Genomic DNA, 12,219 nt, shown 5'->3' on the forward strand with positions numbered 1-12,219 from the left:
TCAATAGTATAGTAGATTAGCAACAAACATAACAAGGTGGCTTGATTGGAAGTAGGTCAATATGTATATCCAGTTTAATATTTTCAAGTTGTCCTACACAATGGCTGTATAAAAATCAATCACTTTTTTTCTCCAAGATTTAGCAAAATTGCCATCTGGTTTGGTAGTTACATCAATAAAGTTTTACAGGTGCTGTTACTGAAACAGAATGAAGATAAGTAGCAAGATGATTCCTACAATAACTCCTAGACAGATTCTGCTTGGTGAAAAATCAATCTCTAGCAAATGAATTATGCCATCCTATTTAATTTGGAAAGTTTACATTCTGAATTTTCAGACCCTCTGTTAATTATGTTGTTTGTATCATTTTTAAATCGGTTGCTCTGTGAAGAGAAGAACTGACGAGTCTGGTCTCCTGCAGATGAAAGCTGATGCTGAACAAACATGGGAGTTATTCCACATAGAGTGGACTGTGTTGCTCGTTTCACAGTGAATCTGTCCTACTCACTGCCTTTGAAACATGTAGAAACTGAGGCAGACAGACAAATGATCAAATTAGTTAGGAAACCAAACTGCATATATGACATATTTAACCATGGAATTTGAATATTTTAACTTTCTAATAGGTAGGTGGCTTCAATTTTGGATCAGTTAACTTTTTGATGAAGCTGTATCTGAGAACTGTCAGCTTTTACCCTTTTCATAAATTAGTTTTCATTACAACCATATTTGCCTATCTTAGACTTATTTTAATTAAAGGGATAAAAATATCTTTTTCCAAAACAAGCACAGACTTTGTAACTTCAGCTGGGGTATCCAACACATTTCTGCTATGCAGTGTTAAGGAGGGAGGACCCCATGGTATTTTCTGTGCAGTGATGTTATCAGTGTTAGGCAGTTGTCCTAGTTTCTCTAGGGTGGTATGAGCAGAGGCTACATAATTACAGGACAGGTATCCATAGGGAGACATCTGAATTCCTCCTTAGCCACCCACATGAAGACTCGCTATAGCACTGCCTGCATAGAGCAACTTGTAATGATTTGAGACAGTCTTGAATTTGAGAACAACTGCACACTAGAAGGTATGAGAGACCAGAATCTATTAAACGTAAGCTACCTATTTTAGTGGTGAAGGCACTGGCATGCCTATCTTAAGCCTGTTTGAAAATCTTAACCACTGTATCTTCAGGTAAGGTCGCCATTGGTGTTATTTTCATCTAAAATAGGCCTATCCGCCTTTGTTAAGCCAGGACCTATTTTGATACATATGACTGTTGACATACTTAAAAAGTTCTTTACAGTACCCAGATTCAGTAAGGGAAAAATGCTGAAACAGTGAAAAATAGATTCAAAGCAGAGTGGTGCCACTGTACTGGCTAGGGATTCTCTAACCTCAGTTGCTGAAGACGGAAAAAAGCTTACTTCACTCTATCAAGAAAAAAAAAATATTAAAAAAATCAATCCTCTGGTGACACAAATACATACATCCTCACAAAAAAGCAGATAGTTTTCAAAATAATAGTTTCTGTAGTAATTTCTGAACCACTATTACATGCAGGGGTCTGAAAGACATGCTTGCAGTGGCTGTACAACTCATACAGTTTTTTCCCAGTTCAGGATCAAGTCTTCACCCATAGCACCTACTAAATGAAAGAGTGCCTTAACACATTAGATCTGCCTTCTCTCAAGCCAGATTTTTCATTATTTCAAGAGGGAGAAAGGAGTGTCTTTATTTGTCAATAAAAAAGGCTTAAAAATAATTTGGAACTGGGAAAAAAAATACAGTAGCCCAAACTTTACTGACAGTTACGCAAATACAGTATTATACTGTCTTTGCCAAAAAATGCAGTCAGAAGTAAAAATGCATCAGCATTGTCTGTTTCGGAACCTGCACCTCTGTGCCTGAAAGCAGAATTTGGTTCAATACTTATAAATACATCTGCCAGATCACCAATAGGATAAGATGATCCCCTTCCATGATGGTTTCACCTAAAATGCCAGGCTGTGGGCTGGAGATCCTGAGACACAGGTGTGTTTTCCATTACAACTGCTCAAGAAAGGTAATCTTCATCTTCTCTGAGCATGGGAATGGTAATCTTTATCTTCTCAGAGCAGCAGAAAACCTTGCACTGTGCAAATTCAGAAGACACTTTTATTGAGCTTTTGAGGAGCTTTCCAAAACTTTGGCACTTTCTCTTTGACTAGTCCAGGGTTTATTTTTTAATTTAATCATTACAGTGATACCAAGAATGATAACACAGCAGACCTCTCAACTTACCTGGCTCCTAACACATTAAACTCATTATTTACCTCTAAAGTTTTGAGATCCCTCTCTTGAGAAACAAACAATTGCCAGCCTTAACCTCCAAATTTGTTTATTTTTGCCAAAAAAATGTACCAAAATTGCATCAGGGTGCAGCAAGGCCTGCCTGCTCTCCAAGGAAGGCGAGCCAGGAGCCGAGTGTGACAGCAAGTCAGACAGGAGCAGCGTCCTTGCCGACAGCATTGCAGTAGTCAGGATCGGGGCCAGAGATAATGATCATGGTCACACACAGCCCAGCGATACCCTTGCAAGGCCGTAGTGCTGGGGCAGGTGCAAGGCTGAGCTGGGAAGCCTAGCTGGTGGGTCTGGACCAGACTTGGGGAGGTCCAGGACTGGGTGCAGGCCAGCTGTTGCAGAAGTGTGGTGCCAGTGGTAAAGCCACAGCTGGAAATGGCCCCCAGGGGAAAGGAGGGACAAGTCCTTGCTTCCAGCTTTCTTTACTGTACCGGTGAAGGAGCCCACCTTGGGGTCAGCCAGCCAAACTCCTTCACTCTGCAAACTACACAGCAGAAGGGGTTCACGCTCACAGCCCTGGCAAATTGGAGTTTGTACCAATTTTGGAGATGTAACACATGTGCATAGACACACACTGTACTTCAGCCACCTCAGAGAACACTGACAGAATTACTTCAGCTGCTCTGGGCTTTGGTATCAGAAATATTTTGTATTTCTATGCTGAGGAGCAAAAATTAACCATTTTAGAACAATTTTTAGGCCTTTCCAATTAAGCTGGCCAAAAGTGCAAACTCTTGAAACTAGTGACCAAAACATTTTGCCATATATTTAAAAACTAATCCTAGTATTGCTTCATTTTTTTTTCAGCTGGCAAACCTAATCAATCATTGTGACTATTAATTTCTCTTGGTGTGCTTACAGGATGCAGTGTCACCATTTTACTGTGTTACAATATCACACTGACACACCTGAGAAATTTGGTAGTGGGGATCAGTCTTGCCCAGTTACAAGCTTTTATCTGTTTGTTAGATCTTTCATGCCTAGTTTTACAGTGTGTTGCATGCCTAGGATGTAGCAAGTTCAAAGCAACAGATGTAAATGCTACAGTAGATGAAGAGTAAGTGTAATAGCAATTAGTTGTCTTTTAACATTGTTTTCATCCTATCAGGACAGAAAAAGTTGACTGCTTGTGGTTAAACATGCTGTAATTTAGGAAGGAGGTACAGAGAGAGATTTCCATGACCATAAGAAATACAAGAACCTAGGAAGCTGGCAGCCTTTGACTTGTTTGTGCGTAGGCCTTCATGCATCTGTTCGAGTGCTTTCCTGACAAAATGTGTTTTCCTGACTAGAGCCCTTTGAGTTTTAATCCTAGTGTGTGCTGGGTTGATGCATAAACAGGAATTATGTTTGTATATTGATTACAAGAGTCTCAGGTCTGTAGCTATGACTAGTACAGTACCTGTTCGTATAGTAGCTTTTGTGGAATTTCATGACGTTTTGGGGGTGTGGGGGGGTGGTTGTGTTTGGGGTTTTTTTAGAGCTGTTCAGAAGGATCTAAGCTTTAATTCAATGTATCACTGCTGAATGAATTGAATTAATCAGAGACCTTGCTAGGAATTTAAGTTATAAATTGTTTTTATTTAGGGAATACTTTAGGACGTAGACAGATTGCATGTACTTTGTACATTATTATGAGATATAAATACAAGTAGAGTCTCTTTAATGAAACTTTAATTTGTTTTGGTTGCCTTGGGAATTTCTGGATAGTTAGGATTTCATTTACTACTCTGAGTTATCCTGCAGAGCTCAGTTTTTGCTAACCCATAGCAAGAGGTATTTTATGACTGAAGCATTAATACAGAGTATACACATGCTGTAAGTTCCCATCTAGAATAACACTGGAACAGGCTTCCTAGAGAGGTGGTCAATGCCCCAAGCCTGTCAGTGTTTAGACGGCATTTGGACAATGCCCTTAATAACATGCTTTAACTTTTGGTCAGGCCCTGAAGTGGTCAGGCAGTTGGACTAGATGGTCGTTGTAGGTCCCTTCCAACTGAAATAGTCTATTCTATTCCATTCTACTCTATTCTATTCTAAGTAATCACAATATAAAAGATACATTTATTAATCAGTTAGTAATTGCTATGAATAATAACCACATCTTACCAATAAAGCAACCATTTAAATATTGTTATTCTTTAATAACTGGTTTAATTATCCAGCCCAATTTCAGACTATAAGAGCAATTTTTTAATATCTTTAATTGTGTTTTAGCATCTGAGTAATTATCTAGACAATGTGACCTAGAAAAAATCATATTCCATTTGTTACCTTCTTTGTTTTGTTTGATTTTGGAGACTCAAAAAGGTCTGAAATAGTAGACAGCTTATTTTGAAGCTCAGTAGGCTGGGTCTTAGTGCCATGCAAAGAAGAGTAAGTGATGTTAGCTGTAAGAAAGAGAAAATATTTTTATTAAGCTAGTTTAAAATCTTTGTTTATTTGCAGCAGTATTTCATTGATTTTAATACAGAAAGAAATGTTTTGTTACATAGAAATTGCCATACTGAATAAAACTTAAATCTTTTAAAATCTATTTGGCAATAGTGGTAAAGGACCTTGGAGAAGCACACTGAAGTACAAGGGTAGGGAATAATCCAGTCATGCTGAAATTATCTCTTAATCAATTAAAAGTGCTTTAAAATCTATAAGTCTGAATACAGATTTATAATCCTTCTTTCCATAATTGCTGGTATGCATTTATTATTTATAGTATTGTAAACTTAGATGTTGACATTATCTATGTAAACTGCAAAATATATCTTGTATCCTGCTAAACACTTGTTCTTAATGATAGTTACAAATAATGTTACTTATAAGTAATGCTACCTTGCAGAAATACCCCTTGGCTAATTTTACAATGTGTCAGCAAAGTTATTTTAACTGATTTAAAAATTTCTGACTTCATTTTATTAAACTGAATGTTTTCTTGTTCTGGAGTGGCAGGTGTATATTAATATTATCTTTTTTAAACTAGAACACACCGTGCTTTCCTGAATTTATAGTCATCTGAATTTTTGGGAGAGGAGATTTAATTTGCAGTTCTGTGTTGTTATTGGTGTTTTTACAGCTTGTTGTGCTGTAATTTCAGGGTTTTGGGGATGCATCTGAGGAACTGTACTTGAACAAATCACTTGTAAAGTATATATACAATAATTCTCATGCTTCTAAGAAATATTTGCTCTGTTGTGAAGTACACATAATATCTCATTTGCTCAGAAATATTCAGAAATAACCAAATTACAACATTACTAACTTAAAACAGTAACTCCACTTGAAGCTACCAATCATGCACATTGTAGGAATACCAAATATCTGGAAAAAAAGAAGATTCTTGAAAACTACTGGACAAAATTTCTGGATAGAAAATGAGATGTGTCCAAGAAAACACAGGTATGACAGTTTGTGATTTGCAGTAAGATTTTGTTACAGGAATCATCATATTGTTTTTCATGTGTACCTTTCAGTATTCTGTCATAGTTTTCTTTGAATTCCTCTATGAGGGAGGATGAACTTTTGATCATCAAAAAATTCCTTTCTTGTTATAAAACCTAATAATCTGGAGTTGGAAAAAGAGGTGGCACTCTTTGATATGGTGGTATTCTGTATGTTCTTACTGAGCACAACCTCAGTATGTGCAGCTACAGTTTAGCCTCCTCAGAAAAAAACTTGGTCTGAATACTATGAAGATTAAAAACATTACAAAATTCTAAATGCTCACATGCAGCTCACATGAAAAAACTTTCTATTTTTGTTTTTATTTAGTCTTTTGAATACAATATGAATGACATCATGGATGCATCAGTGATATGGATGTGTCTTATGCAACCATTTAAAATTCTTTAGAAACTGTTAGACTTAATGTCTTTACTGGAGTATAATCATCAAACAGCACAGCAAGCCTTCAGGAAGAATTCACTCTTGCTCCCCAGCTGAAGATACAAACTCAAGATATTTGCATGGTAGTAGTATTCTTCTATTTAGACTGACATTTTCTGCCAAAACCTTTTGTATTTCCATGGAGTGATGGGTTGATACACCATGAAGAGTATTCACAGAGGCTAATTTTAACCTTTGGTGCCTAATTTCTCCTGTTCCCTCTTACAGCAGTCTGTGAATGTATGGGGTGGATTCCTTAAGAGGATGATTTTCAATACAAGCCTAACCTGAAGATCTGTATCATAGAATCATAGAAACATAGAATGGTTTGGGTTGGAAGGGACCTCAAAGATCATCTTGTTCCAACCCTCCTGGTATGGGCAGGGACACCCTCCACTAGACCGCGTTGCCCAAAGCCCCATCCAACCTGGCCTTGAACACTTACAGGGAGGGGGCACCCACAACCTCTCTGGGCAACCTGTTCCAGTGCCTCACCACCCTCACAGTAAAGAATTTCTTTCTAACATCTCATCTAAATTGACCCTCCTTCAGCTTAAACCCATGACCCCTTGTCCTGTCACTACAATCCCTGATAAACAGTCCCTCTCCATCTTTCCTGTAGGCCCCTTCAGGTACTGGTAAGCCACGATTAGATCTCCCCAGAGTCTTCTTTTCTCCAGGCTGAACAACCCCAACTGTCTCAGCCTGTCCTCATAGGAGAGGTGCTCCAGCCCTCTGATCAGCTTCATGGCCCTCCTCTGGACTTGCTCCAACAGCTTCATGTCTCTCCTGTACTGGGGCCCCGAGAGCTGGACGCAGTACTCCAGGTGGGGTCTCACAAGAGTGGACTAGAGGGGCAGGATCACCTCCCTCGACCTGCTGGTCACACTTCTTTTGATGCAGCCCAGGACACCGTTGGCTTTCTGGGCTGCAGGCGCACACTGTCGGCTCATGTTGAGCTGTTCATCAATTAACACTCCCTCAGGGCTGCTCTCAATCCATTTTCTTCCCTGCCTGTAGTTGTGAGGGTTTTAAACAAATGCTAGCCTATCCTGATCTTTCTGAACAACTCACATTATTGCCTCAAAGTATCTGAGTTTGGCTTGTCTATCAGTCTGCTTGCATACATACCTATCAGCACTCCTTCCTAATGTTTTTTAATTGATGTTTTTAGCAAAATTTTGACAGGAAGGAACGAACTCTGGAATGGAATGGAATAGAATAGATTTCAGTTGGAAAAGACCTATAATGACCATCCAACTGCCTGACCACTTCAGGGCTGACCAAAAGTTAAAGCATGTTATTAAGAGCATTGTCCAAATGCCTTTTAAACACTGACAGGCTTGGGGCATTGACCACCTCTCTAGGAAGCCTGTTCCAGTCTTTGACCACCCTCTCAGTTAAAGAAGTGCTTCCTGATGTCCAGTTTGAACCTCCCCTGGCACAGTTTGGAACTATTGCCACACGTCCTGTCACTGGATCCCAGGGAGAAGAGCTCAGCACCTCCCTCTCCTCTTCCCCTCCTCAGGAAGCTATAGAGAGCAATGAGGTCACCCCTCAGCCTCTTTTTCTCCAGACAAACCCGAAGTCCTCAGCCGCTCCTCACAGGACATGCCTTCCAGCCCTTCCAACAGCTTTGTTGCCCTCCTCCAGATGCTTTCGAGGACCTTCACATCCTTCTTAAATGGTGGGGCCCAGAACTCAGTACTCAAGGTGAAGCCACATGATCGCTAAATACAGTGGGATAATCCCCTCTTTTGACTGGCTGGCTATGCCATGTTTGATGCCCCCCAGGTTGGGGTTTGCCCTCGTGGCTGCCAGGGCACACTGCTGGCTGATAGTGAGCTGCTGTCGACCTGCACCCCCAGATCCCTTTCTGCAGGGCTGCTCTCCAGCCACTCCTCTCCCCATTTATACATTACTCCGTCCTAGGTGCAGAGACTGGCATTTGGACTTGTTAAATGTCATGTCATTGATGATTGTCCAGTCCTCCAATCTATCAAGATACCTCTGCAAGGCTTCTCACCCTCGAGAGAGTCAACAGCACCTCTAGTTTGGTATCATCAGCAAACTTGCTAATGGTGCCTTCAACTCCTGTATGCCAATCTTTGATAAAGACATTGAACAGAACTGGCCCTAGAATTGAGACCTGAGGAACACTGCTGGTGACCGCTCACCAGCCAGATGTAGCCCCATTCACTGTGACCCACTGAGCTCTGCCCTTCAGCCAGTTCTTCACCCAGCACACCATGAACCTGCACATCTCACAGATGGACAACTTGTCCAGAAGGATGCTGTGAGGGACAGCATCAGAAGCCTTACTAAAATCCAGAAAAACTGACATCCACCATTTTCCCTTATCCACTAGATGGGTGACGTTGTCTTAGAAGGATATCAAATTACTTGAACAGGACTTCCTTTCCGTGAACCCATGTTGACTGTGCCTGATGATTGCATTGCTCTTTAAATGCCTTTCAATTGTAGCCAGTCTGATCTTCTCCATAATTTTCGAGGAGCTGAGGTTAGACTAACAGGTCTGTAGTTTCCTGAGTCTTCCCTCATGCCCTTCTTGTAAATTGGAATAATGCTGACTAGCTTCCAGTCAGTGTGGACCTCCCCAGGCTTCCAAGACCTTTGGTAGATGATCAAGAGGGGTCCTGCCATAACATGTGCTATCTCCTTCAGTACTCTGGGGTGAATCCCATCAGGCCCCATGGACTTGTGAACATTCCACTTGTACAGCCGATCCCTTACAATTTCAGTGTCCACAAATGGAAAGTCACTGTTCCCTCCCACTTGTGGTCCTCCAACTCAGGGGACTGGGCAGCCTAAGATCTGTCAGTTTTATTAAAGACTGAGGCAAAAAAAGCATTGAATGCCTCTGCTTTTTCCTTCATCCCTATTAGGTGACCATTTTCAACATACTTAGATTTCTGTAAGCTCTGCAAAAATTAGCAGCTATGTACAGGAGAAAGCAAATAAAGTCAGCACTTCTACTGAGAATGAATTGTACAGTTACCCATTTATATGGTTTCCTGACCAGCAGTCAGCATGCATGTACTGGCTAAGCTATTAGCATGTAGAAAGCTAGTAACCAGCCGCAGTATGCCCTGTTGCTTGTCTTGCTTAAAATGGAGGGACGTGAAAAATAATTACAGGGCAGAAAGTCCAAAGAGTGAGAACTGAACTGATAATGTGAGAGAGGGGGGAGGAGTTGTAAGAAAATGGATGACTGGGGGATTCTTGTTGCTGAGTGGCAGCAGGAATATGGGACACATTCATAGATATCACATTTCATTAGGTCCAGCGTTCACTTGAATTCCTCTTTGGGGATGAAGTTTATTCTTGATCTCAGTTGTCATGTTTCAACAAGTAGATATTGGTGTTAATAAAGGATTCATTTCTGTTATGTTGTCGTGGTTCAGCCCCAGCTGCAGCTGAGCACCAGGCAGCCGCTGGATCACCCCTCTCCCAGGTGGGATGAAGAGGAGAATGGGAAGAAAAGGTGAAACTCGTGGGTTGGGATAAGGACAGTTTACTGGGATAGCAAAAGGAGAGTGGAATAAAAACAACAGTACTTACAATGAGTGATACACAATGCAATTTCTCACCTGTGAACATGACTGCACAGACCGTCCTGAAACTGTGCCACCCCTCCCCGACTAGCCCCCTTTTATGGTGAGCATGATGTCACATGGTATGGAATAGCCCTTTGGCTAGTTTGGGTCACCTGTCCTGGATATGTCCCTTCCCAGCTTCTTGTGAAAATTAACGCTATCCTAGCTGAAACCGGGACAATGTTTAGAGTGTACCCAACATGGTAATACTGGGGGAGTAAAAAACTTCTGTTGTAGATGGAAGCAGGCTAGGATACCACCATCTAATATTTTTTTTTTTTGAGAACAAACTCTGTTTATTATTGGAACAGAGTGTAGGGATACTTAGGCTGACAAGAGTGTTGAACAATGTAAGTGTATGCTAGTTGAAATATTCTACACAAAGTTGATAATGAGAATTTTCCCTGAGGAATGACTAGTCATATTAATAAAAAACAATGTTCAATCTTTATAAAAATAGCAGTTGATAACAGATGAAGCTTCATCATTGTAAACAATGTGCAGCGTGTCTTCTCTGGCCTTGTTTTTGTATGGCATAGTCTGTGCTCTGTCTTCATCCCAAGTGCTGTGTTTCTCCTCCTGCTTTCTGTATGCACCAAACATAGCACAGTTCTTCTCATGTGAGGCCATTATTTTTCTTCTTCTCCCTTGCTCTGCCCCTTTGTTTCCTCTGTAAAGTGTACGTCTTTTTGCTTATCTGCCTCTTCAGTACAATGTATATCGCCCGATGTTGTGTGTCAATCTTTCTGTCCTACTATGTGTCACCCTTTCCCACTTCTCCGCAGTAGAACATGAAAGTGCTTTCTGCCCGCCTTTGAATAGTAGGATCTCCTTCTAAATTCAGATAAGTGACTGGCCCAGAGGTGAAGTCACTCTGCATGATCAAACGACTGATTAAAAGGGTAACAGTAATTTATTCATTAACAGACAAGTGAGGCCAGAAACACGCATCCGGGCAGGAACACCTCTCCAGGTGAACAGCTGGGTGGCGGCTGGCGGTGATGAGGCACGCTGACCGCCACGGCATCTCTGCCGCAGCTGCCTCAGGGCCGGCCATCCCCTGCCACCTCAGAGGTGTCCGCCCTCCTCGGACAACTCGGGAACAGCAGGTCGGCGGCCCTGCTGCCGCGGGAGCTCACAGGCAGTACGGCCGTGCACGGCGGTGCACAACCTCCACCCCCGCCGCGCACCCCCCGGGTGGCAGCGGGGCGCACGGTCCTCAGGAGGGGCGAGGGGCTCCCGGCCGAGGGCTGAAGAAAGAGCACAGTGCCGCCAGGCCACCCCGGGACCCCAGTCCCGCTCCCCACCGAGGCACCAGCCCCGCCCCCGCCCCGCCCCCCGGGGCGGTAGGGGCGTGTCCACTGTCTCCGTTCCTGCCCACCCGACCGGGATTGGTCGCTGCTTCTGCACCCTGGCCAAGTATTGGCCGCCGCTGGCGACTGTAAAGCGACAGGATTGGCTATAGTGGCGGACGCGGGCAGGCAGGCGGCTGCTGCGGGGAGGCGGGCGAGCCGGGCTCGGGAGGGGTGAGTGCGGGCTCCAGTGGAGGCCGGCCTAGCCTGAGCCGGCTGGGCGGCTGCGGGTGGCGCCCGGGACAGCCTCGGCTCAAGCCCGGGGCTCTGTGTGTGGCCTCCGGCTGGGGAGGGAGGGCGATAGTGGAGCCAGGCAGGGCCGCGCCACGGCCGTCTTCAGCCCCCGGGGCCGTCGCTTGGGCTTGCGGAGCGGCGGCCTCCCCTCAGGGACGGGCTTGCGGAGCGCGGCCCGCCCCGGCGCGTGGGGCGGCCCCGGTGGTGCTGGTCGCAGCCAGTGGACCGAGAGAGCGGCTGAGGGGGCACCGCGGCCGTCTTCGTCCAGCGCAGCGGGCCGTGGTGGCCTGACGTCTGCCTGTGCCTGAGGGGCCGAGGCCGTCCGTGGGCGCGGGGAAGCCACTGGGGCAGGCAGCTACAGAGCAGGCACGGGCAGGCCTGCAGTTCAAAGGTTGTGGGGTTTTTTTGGTTTTGTTTTAGTTTGCTTTTTTGGTTTTTTTCCCCCACAACAATGTGACGGTGACTGAGTATCCCGGGGCGGAAGGGGGAGCGGATGCTGAGCGTGGTGCTGAGGCCGAAGAGCCGTCGGCGATGGCGGGTGTGGGCTCTCCGTCCTGCGCAGCAAGCCTCTGGGAGCAGCCCCGCCAGCGGGGCGGGTTGGGTTCTCGGTGTGCTACCTCAGACAAAACAAAAATGGGTGTTAGCAGGCTCACTTCTAAAGTAAGCCGCTTGACATTGCTTGAACTCATGAAGTGCTCACGCTGCCTGTTTTCTGGAAGAGAGATGGTCTGAGCAGCTGAGAGCAGAACCCCCCCCAAATTCAGGGACAGAAGGAATGTGTCTTGGGCCCGGAATCCGG

At 44.0% G+C, this 12,219-nt stretch overlaps 1 protein-coding gene across 5 annotated transcripts in view; it reads left to right on the forward strand.

Annotated features, from left to right (window-relative positions):
• The first annotated feature begins 387 nt into the window (after positions 1 to 387).
• The window catches only part of PJA2 (praja ring finger ubiquitin ligase 2), a 44,809-nt gene continuing 32,977 nt past the window's right edge, over positions 388 to 12,219 (forward strand). Inside the window, exon 1 of one of the 5 annotated variants that reach the window (XM_075740267.1) lies at positions 388 to 626. In XM_075740267.1, coding sequence (XP_075596382.1) covers positions 581 to 626 — 46 coding nt within the window. In that variant the 5' untranslated portion in view covers positions 388 to 580. Of the gene's footprint in view, positions 627 to 11,283; positions 11,361 to 12,219 lie in introns of those variants that run through there. The other 4 variants (XM_075740262.1, XM_075740263.1, XM_075740266.1 and 1 more) reach the window with 4 other exon arrangements.

The sequence above is a fragment of the Balearica regulorum genome, chromosome Z (genome assembly GCF_011004875.1).
Source record: "Balearica regulorum gibbericeps isolate bBalReg1 chromosome Z, bBalReg1.pri, whole genome shotgun sequence".
NCBI lineage: Eukaryota > Metazoa > Chordata > Aves > Gruiformes > Gruidae > Balearica > Balearica regulorum.